Source organism: Balearica regulorum, chromosome 1, assembly GCF_011004875.1.
Source record: "Balearica regulorum gibbericeps isolate bBalReg1 chromosome 1, bBalReg1.pri, whole genome shotgun sequence".
Classification (NCBI taxonomy): Eukaryota; Metazoa; Chordata; class Aves; order Gruiformes; family Gruidae; genus Balearica; species Balearica regulorum.
Window position 1 is genome coordinate 57,686,372 of NC_046184.1, and position 17,558 is coordinate 57,703,929.

The 17,558-nt window shown below is 52.7% G+C and overlaps 2 protein-coding genes across 2 annotated transcripts; one reads left to right on the forward strand and one right to left on the reverse strand.

Moving 5' to 3' along the window:
* Positions 1-1,610: 1,610 nt before the first annotated feature.
* LOC142601810 (urotensin-2 receptor-like) lies at positions 1,611-2,838 on the forward strand. Its single transcript, XM_075752889.1, is given in 2 exon segments — positions 1,611-1,639; positions 1,641-2,838. Coding segments are annotated over 2 exon segments (1,227 nt in total).
* Positions 2,839-5,268: 2,430 nt separating this feature from the next.
* On the reverse strand, positions 5,269-8,874 carry LGALS1 (galectin 1). The gene is made up of 4 exons (XM_010305074.2): positions 8,720-8,874; positions 7,371-7,450; positions 5,875-6,046; positions 5,269-5,477 (listed from the first exon to the last, which is right to left on the reverse strand). Exons 1-4 carry the CDS (start codon positions 8,726-8,728, stop codon positions 5,334-5,336), a joined length of 405 nt encoding a protein of 134 aa, XP_010303376.1. The 5' UTR covers positions 8,729-8,874; the 3' UTR covers positions 5,269-5,333.
* Positions 8,875-17,558: the final 8,684 nt, after the last annotated feature.

The following is a 17,558-nucleotide window of genomic DNA, read 5'->3' on the forward strand; positions in this document are numbered from 1 at the left end:
TTAAAAAAAGCTCAAGCCCCATCTAAACAACTTCCACATTCAGTTCTCCTCTGGGAAGAGGAGTAGAGAGAGTGACCCAGACATGCTAAGAGCTGACAGAGATAACGCAGAGGGAGGCCTCTCAAATTGCCTCCAGCAGGGCCTTATGTGCTATGCACCCACTCCTGTGGCACGGTCATGCTGAAGCTGTTGCTGTGGTATGCAACGCATTGCTCAGGAAGGTGCTTGGATCCTACTGCACTGAGGGCAGTACTGCTGGGATGCTTCCTTCTCCTGTTTGCTGCTGAGTTACTGCTGCTGGAGATGAGTGGAGGTATTTGACTCAGCCACAGCAAAGTTAATACACTGATGATGCAAAAGAGAGTGGCTGGAGTGGCCTGAAAACCCCTGTGAACTAACAGCAGATCACGTTTAGTAATGGCGCATCTATCTCTGCTGTGCAAATTTTGTCCCGCTGTGCAAATTTTGTCCCACTGTGTCTGTTCCCTGAGATGAATGAGGCGCTGATGTGGGCAAAGGAAGAGCAGGTAGCATTGGGCACAAAAGCATGGGGGCATAGTTGATGCCCTGCTAGAAGGCAATAGTGCCTACCTAACAGACTTCTGCTCCCTGCTCTGAGGTGAGGCAGGAGTTTCTGAGGGTTCAAGGGAAAGAGGGGGAAATCTTAGAGAAGGAGGATGGTCATGAGGAGGGGGAGGAAAGAATGGGTTTGAAATATCCGGCCCTTTGAGTCTTTAGGAGCTTGCTGCTGATGGGGAGACAAGGGTGGAACAGGACCGGGTCATAGAAAATATGAGATGTCCTACTATCTGATGGGCTTGCAAACTGGGGGCTGCATCCATTGTCTACATCTCAAGGGGTCCTGATGTCCTTGGAAGGGAGTGGGGGACAGTCCCTCTCAGCCTGGCTTGGCCACCTGCCTACTGCACTTTCAGGGCTGGCTCTTGTTTCCCTCCTAAAGCCACAGTGTGATGCTTTTCCTCTCTGCCACAATAGGGAGTCTTGTCTTTCAGCTATATCCTCTTTCAACTGAGGAAAACTGTGCAAGGGGACATGAGGAAAAGAAAGGGAAAAAAGAACAAGAAGGAAGAGTGAGCCAGAGGAAAGCACTGGGGAAGAAGGAGCATGTCTGCAAGAAAGGAGGAAGGCAGCATGGCTCCTCAGCTAGGGGCTAAGAGCCCAGTGTAAAGTGGGACTGCATTCGCACCGATGTATGAAGCTGTGAGTCAGACACATTCCTCAGTGTAGTGAGCAAGGCGACTCTCCAGGGGCTGGTTCAGGGGGGCAGAGCCCACCTCTCCAGAGTTTCTCTCAGCTGAGAAGACACAGACCTGGGAGAAGGAGAAATTCACTTGTCCTCTGAGGCTGCTGGTTTCTGTGGGTCCAGTGAATGCTGGAGAAGCAACAAACGAGGAGCTGGTGAATACCAGAGACGTTTCCTCCCGGATGGCAGAGGTTATTTTGCACCTATAGGTTTTGAAGGGGAGGGAGGTGTCCCCTTCTCAGCCCTTTGGTGGTTAAAGAAAGACAGCTACTGGACAGAGCTTGTGATGGACAAGATCAGCAAAACGGACTGGGTGGCTGGAGGTGAGGAATAGACTTCTCTGCCTATGTCTGCTGAACTCTTGCAATTCTTCCCTCGTGTTAAGGCTAGACGTGTCCCGTACAGCGAGGGGGGAAGGCAGAGGGAAAGAACGGGTCTCTGACAGCCTGACTTGGTCTTGCTTGTCCTACCCAAAGATGTCTTGTGATCCTTCCCCCATCAGCGCAAGGCCTGGAGAGGATCCCGAGGGTGGCAGCTTCTCGGAGGAAAGCAGTGGCAGGGGTGATGGCAGTAGTGTCCTGGGAGAGGACAGCCCAGTCACTGGGCTGCTGGGTGCAGTGCTGCTGGTCATGTGCCTCACTGGGATGATGGGGAACATCTACACAGTGGTGGTGGCCTCTGGCAGGGTGGCAGGCCGCTCAGCGGGGTCCTTGGCGGTCTATGTGATCAATCTTGCTCTGGCTGACCTCCTGTACCTCTCCACCATCCCCTTTGTGGTCTGCACCTACTTCGCCCATGACTGGTTCTTCGGGGACGTGGGCTGCAGGCTTTTGCTCAGCCTGGACCTCCTCACCATGCATGCCAGCATCTTCCTCTTGACCGCCATGAGCCTGGAGAGGTACTGGGCAGTGGCCAGGCCGCTGCGGGCCAGGCGAGCCGGCAACGCTTACCGCAAGATGGCCAGCACCGTCCTCTGGCTCCTCTCACTCCTGCTTACGGCCCCCATGATGGCAATGACCCAGCTGCGGGAGGGGGGCGCCCCCCACAAGCGCATCTGCGTCCCCACCTGGACATTGGCGGCCTTCCGGCTCTACCTGACGGTGCTCTTCGCCACCAGTGTCCTGGTGCCTGGCGTGGTGCTTGGTGTTGTCTACGCCCGCCTGGCCCGGGTGTACCAGTCCTCCGTGGGGGGCCCGGGGCTACCGGCAGTTGGCCGGGCCCCTGCCCGGCGGCTCTTCTCCAGGATCTCCACCATAGTGGTGGCCTACTGGGCCTGCTTCCTCCCCTTCTGGGCCTGGCAGCTGGCCAGGCTGTACTGGGGCGAGGGGCTGGGCATCGGCCCCACCACCCAGGCCTACCTCAACTTCAGCGTCACCTGCCTGGCCTATGGCAACAGCTGTGTCAACCCCTTCCTCTACACTCTGCTCGCCAGCAGCCACCGCCGGCGCCCCAGCTGCAGTGAGATGCGGACGGCACGGCCCCTGGCACCCTCCCGGGAAGCCACAGGGGGCCCAATGGGAGGCCATGGCATCCCCCTGGCTTTCAGGGAGTCCGTGGGGGAAAGCGAGGGGTGAACAGCACCCCAGGTTGGGAACATCTCCCAGCCTCTGGCTGGGGTCAAGTCAAGAAATAAAAGTGCATCACCTTGCATGCTGGCGTGCAGTGTCTTCCATCATCGTTGCTGCGGTGCCTTCCCTTTCATGCCTTCCCCTTTTCAAGGCCACTCACCCTCCTCAGCTGGGGGGAGGATGCTTATCTTGGGGATCCTGAGGTCCTTCAGCCCTCGCATGCCAGCCTCCACATTGCGCAAGGCTGGGGAGTGGGTGGAAGGGAGCAGTCAACCTTGATATGTCTAAATTATACAGTTGGGGAACCCTCGCCACCCCTCACCTCCTTGCTAGCAATGGGCCAAGCCATAACAAAGTCATGACAACAGTGAGTCACAGATTTCACAGGACCAGTGAGTCACTTCAAGAAGCAGCCACGCTAGCAAGAGACCTGAATAAGGTTCATCCTCTTGTGGTAAAGCTCACACTCAGCTTTCTTCCTTCACCCTCCACAAAAAAAAAAATCTTTGACGAGTCTTGCTAAAAAACACTCCCAAGTGCAATCAAGAAACATTGTGAGATTGCCCCAAAGTATAGCTCAGAGAGGTCAGCACATCTGCTTGGCTTTCAAGATCAGCCCAGCAGAGGAAGCTGCAAGGAGAGAGCTCCACTACATGTCCATCACCACAGCTCATGGAGGGGGCCCTCACTAGCACCATGTCCCTACTGTCGTTGAGGAAATGCCCAACTCTCCAGCCTACCAAATGTACCACAGTCTGCCAGACTGTGTCAACACCACTGCATAAGCTGGGCCAGGTCTCTCACCTTGAGGCCATCTAGCTTAGCATGGGTCACCTCCATACAGCTAAACTCTGCTTAACATCCCCTTAAAAGAATGGCCTCATCCGTATCATGGATGCCATGGCAAGGGTCCCCAAAACTACACTGTCCCCCAGCCATGCCTATGCACAGGCTGGCAATGTTAGATGTTGTGTTTATTATTACAAATGTAGCCCTAAAGAGCAGGATGTGATCATCCAGAGCAGTCTGGCTTTGGGGAACATGGGGCTTCAAGAGAGATCCAGCTGCAGAACTTCAAATTCCTTGTACACCCTAAGTGTTCCTGCCTCCCAGCCCATCTTGAGCCCTTGTCTCCAACTTGTCCCCCCAATTGCTAACAGCCAAGCCTCTCTCTTCATGGGTACCTGAGACACAGGACCTGGCAAGAGCCTTATGAATTATGGAGCAAGAACAGGAGGTGCTGCTGCTGTAAGAGAAAGTTCCTATACTCCAGCTGCTCTGTAACTGCTTAATGGGAGGAATCAGCCCAGCCAGGCCTGCAGGGAGGCCTTGTAGGACATCAATTTGTTTGTGTTTCGTGTAGCTCATGGTTCTTCCATCCCAGGCCTACCTGGTAACTGCCATGCCCTGTGGAAAGGGCAGCTACCACCTTTCCTATGCCCACCAGACACAGCCTGCCCAACAGCAGTAGTCATTGCTGCCAAAGTAGCATTAGACTGGCAAAGCCCCTGAGGCAGCTGCTGGCTGATATATTGGGTCACAACCCACAGCCCAGTGAGATCTATCCTGTAGCATCAAACATGCCTCATCATCTTCAGCCTCCTCCGAGGTTAGGCTCAGATTAGACTGCGAATTGCTGAGTCATTTGGGCTAGTATGAGTGAAGGGGTAACAAAAGCATAGTGGACACATCCTTAGCATCTCACACCCAGCTGGACATTGCTACCTCTCCCAGCTCTGGACATACCAGGCAAGGCACATGGGGCAGAAGAAAAACCAGACACCTCCAGGTTTCTGCCCTCATGAGCTATGGCCCAGTAGTATTCATGCTTCTGCAGTTATTGGAAGAACAGATTTAGATGAGGAGCCCACTGCACATTCGACCACACCCAGCAAGGCATCCTTTTTTACTGCTGTCCCCATGCAGCAGCAAGAGGTCCAAAGAAGACACAGGAAAGCAGTGTCATGAGTAGGACCAGCCTCTGTAGAGGAGTGCAGGCCAAAGCTAGCACAACTGAGGACTTCTCCCTCACTCCATGCCCCACTGGATTTACCTAGCATAGCAACTCCAGTCTGCCTGAGGCCAGCCAGGGATGCTTAGTTTAGGGAGGGATAGATTTCATCAACCCACTTTACTCAGGCAGGATAAGGTGTCAGTCTAAATATCAGGAGCAGGTGACTCTGCCTAAGGGACCCTTCTACTCTCCTCTCCAGTCATATTTAGCCCCAGTGTTTCTTCCTGAGACTCTCCTTGGGCTTTTCACATTCTGCCTTCCCAGGCTTCTGCCCCTCACCCTCCTCTCCATCCACAACATTAATGGCCAAGGCTAGGACACCCACCTATGGTACTCTAGCAAAGTTGGCCACCCTCCTCCCCCCAACAAGATGACCAACCCACGTAGACTTGCAGTATGAAACAGATTAGACTGAGACTGGGTAGACCAAAACTCTTATTTATTGATCACTTTTCCTGTATCTTTGAGATGGAGGTGTCAGAAGAAGTTATTCCCAGCTGATGGACTGGAGTGTGAAGTCCCCTTGTGTATCAAAGTAGTCAAAGACAGACAGACCAAGCCGGTTAGGGAATGTGAACTGGTGGCCTGGCAGGTAGACTGTCACATCATTTTGGTTGACACCAAAAGTGATCTGCAAGACAAATGGAAGAGTCAAAGAAAGTTTCTACCAAGATACCCTCAAGCCTTTCCCCTCTGCTGCATTGCTGTGCCGTTCTCCGCTTTGCAGCATGAACATGCTCAGCAGGACAACCTGCTCTTCAACAGCAGGAGTGTTATTCTGGTCTCCCAAGAGATTCCTATTCCTTGCTGAGCTCAATAGTAACATCCCTTTGAGCTAGATGGAGCTTGCATGTTTGATCCCCACCCTCCATCACTGCTCAGAGCCCTGGATGGTGGCACTGGCCAGGCAGGAGAAGCCAGCCACCTCCTGTACAGACAGTCCCAAGACAGCCCCTGCAGCTGGGTGCCCTGTGCCAAACACTCTCCCTTCACCAAGGCAGGTACAGAAAGTCCATTCCAGTCCTCACCTCTGCTGTGCCCCCCTTCTGGAAAGGGAAGACAGTCTCCCTGTGCTCCGCACCCCACTCTTCCACCTTCTTTGAGTTGCACACAATGGTGTTCACATCACCATGAGCATCAAAACGGGGGTTGAAATGAAGCCCTAAGTGGGAAGCATCTTTCCCCAGATTCAACACAAAGCTGCAGAGAAAGACATCAATAGTGGTTTAATCAATACTATGGTAGCATGTTGCTCATTACCATAAGCATCACTGGGTCTGTTGCTTCAAGTGCAGCTGAGGGTAACCAAAGAGAAACCCTTTGCTAAACTGCACAGCTTCCCTATGACAACAGTGCTGTGTCAGTAAGGGATACTCTGCTGGGGTGATAGGCCCCACAGTGCCATCCCTGTGAGAGACATCACTTAGTTTCCACAAAGCTTTTAACAAGAGAAAGGTTCAGCACTTAATGCTGAACAGGGAGTTATCCTGCACGCAAACCAACACCTAAGGAGTCAGTTGCTTTTCACAGATTTCCTTTCAGCCCCAAACAGTTAGCTGGTGCTGCACCCTGCCTGACAGCCTCTGCCTTCTCCTCATCCTGCAGGCAGCTGACATAATTACCATGTCAGTAGCTATCCCAAAGCATCTGCAATGGCAGTGGGAGGAAGCAGCTTCCTAGCCCAGTGTCCACCTTGCCTCCAGGCCTCTTACCCAGATGAGAAGAAAGGAGACATATTATTTGGCAAGAGAAAGCCCAGGAGGCTTCACTCCAACACTATCAAACTTCAAAGGCACTGGGAAGAGCTGGGACATGTTTCCTGGAACACTACTAGTGCTGGTACAGCAGCTACAAGCTCCACCTTACCCAGCAAGAGGCCCCACCAGCCAGATCTGCACAAGGGCTGGGGGCTGCTGCAGAGCCTTCCCTGGCAGTCACAGCTACCCTGATCCCTGCAGAGTTAGGAGCACATCTCTACTTACTCCCACCTGCCCCCATAACACCTGACAGGCATCTCCACTGGGTGAAAGCAAACTTTAACAGCCTGAGACCCCCTCCTGCAACATGCAGCCTTTCCATTTGCACCATTAGCTGGAACTGTGGCTCAGAGCATCCAAGACATCCCAGCTGCTTGGGCTATAATCTCCTCCTGCCCTGTGAAGCAAGGCACTGTAAAGGTGTCCCTGCTCCTGGGCCATCTTCATGCAGGGGAGAGGATGTGGCTGAGGGGATGGTCTCAACCCAAATCTCAGTATAGATGCAGCTTCCATTTCCTTTACCCTGCACTAGAGAGGATGTGGTCACTGCCAGTGCATGCAGCTGGAGCTCTGCTTTGGCTCAGCCCCTTGGCAGTAGCATTTGTCTGCTATGTGCATTAGGCAATGACTCACTGGGAAGCACTGCTGGTGTTAACCCCTTCCAAGGCTGCTCCTCTCCCACTCAAGGGATTCCTTCTGTCCCCTACCAGCAGGTGACAACTCAGTGTGGTGCCTTGGCCATGCCTGGGCAGCACAGCACAACTTACCTCTTGGCACTTGGTGCAATTTTCCCCTTGACAGTGAGGCGCTGGCCAGGCTTGAGACCCAAGTTGGTGCATACTGGTCCCTGGGGAACACGGAGGCAGAGATGTTAGCTCAGTACCTGCTGGCTCACTTGCTCTGACTTGGCAGTTCTCCCTGCTGCCTTGCAAGACAGTGCATTGCTTTGGACCACTGGAGAGACAGGGAAGCTCCCTTCCCCTAGGGCATTGCACCAGGGACACCCCTGAGAAGTTACTCCAGTCACATGGGACATGTGTTCAATTTCCCAACCTTTCTCTTGCTGCTCTCATCAACATATCTGTATTTCACAGCAGCAAAGCTTAAGAACCTGCAAGCTCCCATCACACCCACCCTGTTCCAAACACACCCATGTGCCTTGTGGGTCTCACATGATTCCACACAAGCTTGACTGTGCAGGGATGAAGCCTCCACTCCCTTCCCCTGGCTTGGATTTGAACTTTAAGCCTTGTCTAGGTCCAGGGGTTCAGGCACTTTGCTCCCCAGCTCCCAAGGGCTCAGTGGTTTTGGCTGGGTTTTTTTTATGTTCAGCATTTGCAAGAACATTCTGCTGCTCCATGCACATACTTTTCCCCACCTTCTTTCCAGAAGAACTAAAATACCCTGGTAAACCTGTATGTACTCATTTTCTATCACACTAGAGGCAAGGTCCCAAAAATACTAAAAATCTTTCCCCCATCCCACTTTCATAAATAAACCTGCACTTGGGATGCTCCCTAATTAATCACTCTCAGTGTAAATGAAAGATAAATTAATCAAAGAAGTGCAAACACTGTTTTGACACAAGCATCTCCCTAGCAGTCCTTGACACCCACAGAAGGACACTTCTGTACAGCACATTTCCTTACAAGAAAGGAAGAGAAGGATTCAGTGACTCATGAAAACTTCAGCCAGGAAGCAAGCAGCAAGGCTGCCCAGAAGAGAAGATGCTCAGAGAGCAATAAACATTAATGCAGCTGCTTCCCCACAGCAGAGCTACTGTAAAAGAGGTCACCCCAGCTCAGAAGCCAACCCCAGAAGGACCCCCTACATACCTCCACAAAGGGATCCTGCAGGGAAGAAAAAAAAAGCAACAAAAACTCAAACCACTTCTGGCAGAACAAGAAATAGCAGCCACTCCTCTAATGGATGCAGCAGGGATCCATTCCCCCCAGCAGCAGGCACCCAGCTCCAGCAGCGCCTCTGACACAGGGGCTGATGAGCAGATGGAGAAGGACAGCGCAAGCACCCTGAGACCAAGCCAACACATTCCCCGCAGTCCCACTCCATGAAGCATCCCCTCCAGCAAAGCTGCCCCATCCCTTTCTCTACTCACACAAGACATGATGCTGCTCTGTAGGCTAATGCTCCTCTCCACCAAGGTGCAACAGTCCCAGGCAAGTAACTCCAGGGACCCCACCCTTCCCCTTAAATAGATGGAGAGCTGAGTTGTCCCAGCCTTTCTCCACCCCACCCACCAATCAGACCGAGGAAAGGGTGTGGGGGAGGTTGGTTTTGGGGAGAGGGAGGGCCTGTCAGGCAGAGCTGCCTCCTCCCACCCTTGCCCAGGCTCCTCTCCAGGATGCTAAACCCAATCCTTCCAAGCAGGCTGCTGGCAGCTCCAGGAGGAGATCCAGCTGTGTGTGGCCATGAAGCCAATGGAAAATAGTTTTACAATGAGTGTTTTTTAAAATCCAAGGCTTTTATCCCACGCGGAAAATGGTCAGATGGATTGAGACTTGGCGGGAAGGGTCTGGGAGGAGGGCTGGGCTCTTCAGCTCTGGCTAAATCAGGAGCAGAAGAAATATCACCGAGTGCACACAGTACCTCAGAAACTCTTTGTGGTGCAGGTGAAGCCCCAGGAGCAGAGGCCCGAAGCTGGATCCAGGGTCACCCAGCTGCACTGTCAAGCCTTGCTGACCCCAAAGGCTGCCCAGCAGCTGACCCAGCCCTTACCGCCCACTCTTGTAGGTACAGGAACCAAAAGAGGGAAAACAATCCTTATTCTGCAGAACTCCTAGACATTCTCAAAACCATGCAGTTTGTCTCAGCTGTAGGGCACAGCAAGCCAGGAGGAAGCCATCTTAGAGGGGTGAGGAGGATTTATCCAGGAGAGCTCAGTTCCTGGCACTGAGAGCTCAGCACCCTGGGCACATCTGGGGGGCTGAGAAACAAGGGGATGGGGACCAAACGCTCTATCACAAATAGCCATAGGATCTATATGTCTTTTATCTGCCTCCATGTTCTTTTTGTGGCAAGTATTATTCACTCCGGGTGAAAGGATTCCTTTGGAAAAAGTTACCCAATTACTACATGGCTCAACTGTAATTACAGTGAAAGAGGAGGGAAAAAATTCAGGCAGCGGGCCAAGCCTGTGGCTTAAAGCTCTCCTTGTCTTGCATATTTGTCTCTAAATCACAAGACGCTCTGTGATTTCCTTAAGAGGCCCAGGACTGAAACTCTCCAAAACACTTTCTTCTTCCTTTTCTATGAGGCCCATCAGTTCCCCATGTCCTGATAGTCCCAATCCCCTTACCCCCATAAAGCACAACACCAGAGGCTGCCGTTCCTGGGTGTTTCCAGTTGGTACCATCAATGCCAGCAGAGGTAGCAGGGAGGCTCTCCTGCCTGCTGGAGCTGGGGAGGTCCCGGAAAGGCTCCAGCCTTCAGCCAGGTCACTGATCACCCCGCGACACAAGGGGCTTCTTTGCCCTGATGTGCCTGCTCCCTCTTTCCCCCTCTGGAAACTTCACTCCGGGTTCACCCCTTGAGCCTGATCCCTTCCACGTGGTGCAGGACGAAGAGGAGTGCTCCATACCAGCAGGAGAAAAAGTAACTAAAGCCAGCTTCCTTCTGCTTGGGATGTGTGTGTAATTAAATTCCTTTCAACTGTAAGATTTAGTGAGACTAAACCCCAGCAAAGGACCCCAGACATTCCTCCAGGGAGATGAGCTGGAGCCACGGTCTAGCAGGTTGCGGGGGTCAGACTAGGAGGGACTGTTCCCTTGAAAGAAGTGGTGGACAGGGAAAGGAAATGTGTAGATATTTGCTCACTTAGAGCTGGAGATGGGGGAGGCCATTTAAAAGGTCAAGGGCAAGTTCCGTGTTTCCTGCAGTGTTTCTGGCAGCTGGGCACTGTAACTCAGCCTTAGCAGCCACCAGCTCCTTGAGTTACACCTATCAAGGGACCTTTCTCCAAATGCTACTGAGATTAGAGACCAGCTCAGGTGATAACAAGAGAGGGGACACCATCCCAGAGGAGGCACTGGAAGGGCTGTTCACATCAAGGAAATTCAGCCTTCAGACTTGAGTCTACCTCGGGCAGCCCATGTTTGTCTGTTGGAAGTCCAGGTGTCGCCGCTGGCTTTCAAGGAGCCTTGAATTAAATTACATCAGCACAACAGGCTAATACTGCAGGCAGGGGGCCCATGGGGTGTCCAATTGCCTGTAGACCATGGGCTATCTCCATCAGTACAATGCCATGTCTCCCTTCCTACCTGTGGATTGGAGCCACCATGATGATGTGACAAAATCTAAAGCTCCAGGATCAGTGTCCTCACAAGGTATGGCTGAATTCAGGGAAGGGAAGGTCCCTGCTTACCACGATGGCACACCAGGCAGGGATGGTGTCCCCAGCCGCACTGACACCCGCTACACCACACTGAAGATGCGGAGGGGCTTGCCCGTTATTTTCAGGAGCAATGTGGTGTAGGCAGAGCAACTGTGGGCTGAGGAGGGCAGAGCCAGGCTGGTTAGAGCTGGCAATCCTCACCTCCTGTCACCTCACTCCTTATCAATATGTGGTGGGTCAGCCAGCTAGGGGATGTGCCAGCAGGTTATCAGCCCATCTGATCTGCAAAGGATGGAGATGAGGAAGATGAGGACAGATCACAGCAGACCTTGGTGGCATGGGCTTATCCTGCTGTGTGTGAATTCAGCAGTGGCACAAGGCTCTTCTCCACCCTTCCAGCCAGGCTCTTCCTTACCAGGAGAGCTCTCCTGCATGACATTTCAAATCCTTACTTTGTATTACAGGGAGAGACACTGATCTGCATCGTACCTGGGGAAGTAAAAGATCTTTGTCCAAGCCAAAGGGAGTGAGTGGACCTGATGCTGTTGCTGCAAACAGTGTACTTGGCCATGCCAAACTCTTGGCCAGAGAGAACCGCAAGTGTGGAGAAGGGAGTAATGTCTGTGGGATATTCCTTCAGCAGTGCCTCATGTCCGGTTATGAGGGTGAGGCAGGTGGTGTTTGCATCTGCACCTGCATTCTGCAAACCGGGATCATGTGTCCCGGACAGGATGGGGCCAGCAGAGCCAGCTGCCATGGCAGGGGCAGACCAAATTCACAACCAGCACATGTGTGCAAGGCCAGAAATCATAGCAAAGACACCACCAAGCATGTCTTATGCTAAGGTTTAGGCATCTCACTCAGGTCCTGACCCTGGGCACCTCTCCTGTGGCCTGCACTTCAGAGACAGCCCAGCTCCTGGTAGCGACTCGCTGCCCTCTCGCTAGCCTTTCCTTGCACAATGTCCCTGTCTGCTCACTCCTCCCTGGAAAGTGCAAATTGCACTTGTATGGTGAGCAATCCCAGACAATCCTCAAAGAACTGCTACTGCCTTTGGGGGCCTGAGCTCATCTCCCGACGCTGGCTGTGACCCATCATTCCTGTAGAAGGGACCAGGCACCCTGTCTGTTCCTAGGGCTGCCCATGATTTTCAATGTAGCTCTTCTCCCAGGACCTCAGCCTTCTTCCTGCACTCACCTTGACACCCAAAGAGCCCACACTGATCTCTCCATGCTGAGATGGCACAGTTTCTTGAGCTCACAGCTTTCCTTGTGGACATCCCCACTGCTCCCAACCTCCAAGCTGTAATTCAGCTTAGGTTGAAGAGGAAAACTTGATTGCTAAGGGTGTTTCATCATTGCAAATAGCTTTGATATGGAGCCTGCCTTCTGGTCTAGCTGGTAGGCACTGGTATGCCTCAGCACACCCGGACTGGTCCTGCGTGCTGAGGGCTGGAGTCCAGCTTCTGCATGCTGCGGGGTTTAGTTGAACTGCTGGGCTGAGCTGTTGGGTGGCTCTAACCAAGGTGGTTTGGCAGCCGCCAGAGAAATAGCCCAGTCAGGCAAGTGTCTGGACCAAAAGAGGGAAGATCTGCCCCCAAATCTGCTTGTGAGGGATGCAGTGATAGACAGGGCATTGCTAGTCATGACCTTGGAGGATTGGGAAAGGGCCTGGCTGAAAAGCCCATGGACTACGTGACCAAAGTCCACCTGTACACCTTGCTCTCCAGCTGGCAAAAGCCTGTTTCAGCTGCAATTACTCCTTCAATGATTTGCAACATCTTTCCACTGGGAGACTGTCTTTGTACCTGTTCAGCCACTTTGTGTTATGTGGGTTGTGGTATTTTAAATTCAGGATTAGTTGCACTAAACTCAGATTTATTATCTCACGGACACAGAGCCTCACATCAGGAATGAGCCACAGCAGGATCTCCCAAGCTTTGCCTGCTGAAACATTTCCAACCACATCCAATTTCCTGGATTAGGAGCCGTCTATGAGGCTCCGGTTCCTGCTGACTCCAGAATCTCTGCTTTCATTAAATCAGTATGGAAATATGTTCTCCGGTGGCGAAGAGAGATAATCCTGCAAATGTTATCAAAGGGTACCTGGACAAGGTGATTTATTTGGGCGAGCCTGAAATTACAGCTTGGGGAAGCGGGAATGACTCCTGCTCACGCTAATGACACTGGGATGTGTTAGACACACCTCAGAGTACATCCCGGGAGCTCCCCAAATCTGTGCTCCCCACCTCTTCCCTTGCACCTCCAGCTGCTCACCTTGGGCTCCATCTTGCCTCGGGGGTGTAAACCCTCCCTGGGCACAGCAGGGAAGGGGATGATCCTGGTCTGCCAGCCGGGGTGGTATCCCTGTGGCTGTGGGACAGGCACAGAGCCCTGGCTGGGAGGGCAGGGAGGGACCCGGGTGCTGGGTCACGGCCATGGGCAGCATGGATCAGCCTGTGTCAGCCCACAGAGATGGCTGGCCCAAGCCATTCAGCGCCCTTCTAGCATGCAAGAACGGCGAGAAGCCACCCACTGATCTGAGTTAGCTCCTCGGCCTGGGTGATAGGCAGGAGGACTCCTCACCTGATGGTGCTAGATGTACTGACAGCACAGCAAAAAAGTGCCAAGCCTTCGATTAACTTGGACGTGAAGGATCCTGACTGTGAGGCTGGAGCAGTGGAGTTAGCAGATCTTTAATCCCAGCCAGGCGGTGACTGGTCGGGAAGGCTTCAGGCCATTTGCATTTCAGTTTAAAGGCACTTGGCTCAGGGCGGCACAGCAAAGGCAAATCAAGGAGGAGCGGCCTGATGCTTTAGGAAAGCACGTTCTTGGTTTTGACACAGAGAGGTTGCTCGTGATGACGCAGCCTGGACCCGATGGTTGCTGCACGTAGAGGATTTCCAAAGGCTGCAGATGCAGGTTAAGAAAAGCCTTGCAGCAGGTCAGGCAATCGCTGCTGACCCAGAGGGGGACAGCAGACTGGGGAGAGCTGGAAGGTGAATGGAGTAAGGCTTAGGTTCTCCTGCAGGCAAAGTTCAATCAGGGACCTTGTACAACTCTGCCACACAGTTTGAAACTGATAATGTTTCGCATTTAAAGAAAATGGGAAATCAACCTCTGACCGGTGGCATGAATTTGCAATTATCTTTAAATAAATCAAGTTGAAGAAATAGAAAGAAAGGAAAAGGTAGAAGTGAAAATGAGTTGGGGTGCAGCATGCGTTGTTCAGGCTGTGCAGGCACTGCAGGCAAGGCTTCAAACCTGACCTTTAAGAAATGACATGTTTTGAAAGCAGAGCTACAAGCTCAGCAAATGCTGACTAGAGAGAGGAAGACATTGCCACCGCTTGTCTGGACGTTGGCTAATGACTTCCAGAGGGCCTGCAACATAAGCCCAGTGCCACCACTGCAGGAGAGAAAGGGAATATTGTGCTAAAATATGATGCTAAGGCATATTCCTGGGCTGCTGGTTAGTGCTGGAGTTCAAGGGCAAGGAAATGCATCTCCATGCAGGAGGGTCAGATGTTCGGACACTGATGTGTTGGAGCAGGAGAGCTGCAGGCTATCGACTGATTGTGGCCACCAGCTCCACACTGCTGTAATACCCAAATTGGTGTCCTTGCAGTACCTTGAAACATGCCATTTATTGAGCCTATTTCAAGCCTAGAAACAACCTGCTGAGGCATATTCCCTGTCTCAGGTTGTTGTCTGTTAAAGAGACTTTTGAGACACGCTAGGCAGAGGTTTGTTTGCTGTACTTAATATGCAGACTGTAAGCGGATGCCGTGTTTGAACATGTTACAGCAACCCAGATGCTGGTTTCAGCTTTTCCAAGAAACAGTGCTGAGGAGAAATATGTTCGTGGAATACAGGCACGTTCTCCTGCAACACCCTTGAGACCGAAACTCAGCTGCATGCCGTTTTTTAGCGAGTGATGTGTGTAAAAACCAGTCTGGAATGATAACCCTGAAGAAAAGGGTTGCCTTCAATGGGCTTTGCTGGCAGGAATGACAAAGAAGTCTGAAAACACCCTTTTTTTTTTTTGTACATGCAAAGTGGTACCTAGGGTGTGGGATGTGATATTAGTCTCCACACATGGCAGAAATGGCATCAGAGCTGCTCAGGAGGTGAGGCTGGCAGGCAGCCTGGAGCACGTCAGGTTTTTCTCACTGAAATATACCCTGCATGGGCCATTGCATCTGCTTTGGCAAACGTATTCATCTGCAGCCAGCCCACGAGCCAGCATTTGAGGCACATCTCATGCTTGGAGAGCCTCCAAAGCACATGGGACCACCAAGCTGAAGCCAAGGCAGGCAAAAGGGCAGCTTGGTCTGTTGAAGGGGCAACAGGGCTCTGCCAGGCAGCAGGAGCTGGAGAAAAGAGGATTGCCTGAGGCGGACAGGCTCCTTTGGGGTCCTGCAGGTGGTACAGCTCATCATTCCCCAACGGGGACACATCCTCCTGGCCCCAAAGCCAACGCAGCCTGGGACTCTCCTCCACTTCTTGACTGGGGACCCTCCAAAAACTCCCTCGGGGGTTTCCACTGCATGTGCCATGCCTCACTTAGTGCCCCAAACAGTTAGGTGGTACTGAGCCCTGTTAGGCAGCTGCTGCCTGCCATGCTACAGCCAGCCAGAACAATTACCCTCTCACTAGTAAGCTGTCTGTTATCTGCTGGGATCAGCTGCTGAAATGGGAGGGTGTTTTGGCAGGGCTTGGCACCTTCCCTTCCCCGAGGCTCATACTATTTGGGGAGAGAAAGCACAGGGCGCTCCTCTCCGATGCTATCACAGTTTGGAGGAGTGGAAAGTGCTGGGATGCGTCATCCCCTGCAATGTTGTTGGTTCCCACCCCCTTGCAAGGGGGCCCAGGCACCCTCTGGGGCTGGTGGGTACATGCATATCGCTGCTGTGGTGAGGCTGTGTTGCTCTTTCAGGAATTTTTGCAAGCAGATCTCTCTGAGGAAGCCTTTTGCAGAGCCATCTCTGCCCCTGCCAGCAAGCACACCCATCTACCATCATGTCCCACACGAAAGCTCGTTCTTCCTCACCTCTGGCTTCTCCAGCTTGCTCTGCTCCCCAGGCAGAGAGCAGGCGCTGAAGCACCCACCATTGCCAAAGCTGGGCTTTGCCTGCCTGCAGCGCTCGGGAAGAGCCAGCCTCGGGCGCTCAGCGCAGTCCAGGTGTCAACTGTCCACACCTCATGGCAAAAGATAGGGTCCACACTTGGGATCTCTGGTTCCTTCCTCCAGATCCAGAGATGGGACAGGTTCACAATAGCAGCTAGTGGGGTGGTAATAGAGGCCTTTTCATTAGGAGCACAAGCTCACATCCCCAGGACTGGCAGCACAGACATACTTTCCCTCTCTTCCACCTTATGCTCCAGGGTTGGGCTCCTCAGCCTTTCCTAAACAAAGGACCATCTCGTTTTTCTGGAAGAAAGTTAATGACCAGCTCACATCCCAGCAGAACTGAGTAGCTTGGGAAAAAGGAAGGAAGTGTGCTGATGCACGTAGCACCCAAGTAAACAACATGGCATTGTTCTATGGGATCGTAGTCTTGCTCTCCTTATGATGGACATTGAAGCTGAGCACGGACAAACTCCTGACTTTGGCCAGAGGGCTAGATCTCGACATGCCAACTGACTGCCTAGCCATGTGCATGGGCAGGGGGCTTTTCTGTGGGACAGCTTTGAGAATTTTACGAAGAATTGTTGCCCCATGTGCAGCTGTTTGAGAGACGTTTCGGTAGGGAGTAGGGTCAAAGATGAGGCAAGGGGTTGGTTAGACATAGTATCAGCTTCTGCTTAGCCTCTGCACAGCAGGGGACTGGGGGAAGAGGGATGGACATTCACTTGTAGCATCTGTGCCAGTGATTCAGTGGTAAGTGCTGCTCGTGTGAGCATGAAGCCTGCTCTTCTCTCCCAGCATAGACAGTAAGGGAGAGTCCATCCACCAGCCAGGCATTTTTGGGTGTACCCTATATACCCGATAGGTAGCCAGTCTTTGGGGCATGCACCGTGGGGGAGGTCAGTGCTGTCTGTTCAGCCCACAGCGGGTTCCAGGTACACTGTGAGGCCGAGGGCTGTTGCACCAGTGGGAGTCTCACCCCAAGGTGCTGATCCCTGAGACTCCCCCAGAGCTGGGAAAGGCGTTAATATGTTTAGCTTCTGTCTTGGCAAAAGCAAAGTAAATGGCTGCAAGGGAGTGCAGCCCAGAAAGGAAGGGCAGACGGCACTGCCAGAGGCTCGAGGAAGGTGCTGCACACATCCCCATGGGCATGACAAGACAGAAGCATAAAGGAGCAGAAGTGGGACCCCTGCAAAGCTCCCTCCTTTACAGGGAGACATTTATCACTTCCCCTTGTCTCCATCTGCTGCTCTGCTGATGGTTACCCAACAGGGTTACTAAACCTGCCTGACTTCCCCTCCCACTCCAGACCCCAGGCTGGTGACAATGGTTTAGAGATCACACTGACATGGTTCACGTGGTGTCCCCTGCACCCCTGGCTCCAGGGAGCTTGTTCATGCCTGGTCACCCTCACTCTTGAGGTCCACGACCTTAAGTCCTACAGTCTAAGAGTTTTCTTGTGCAGGGTGGATTAG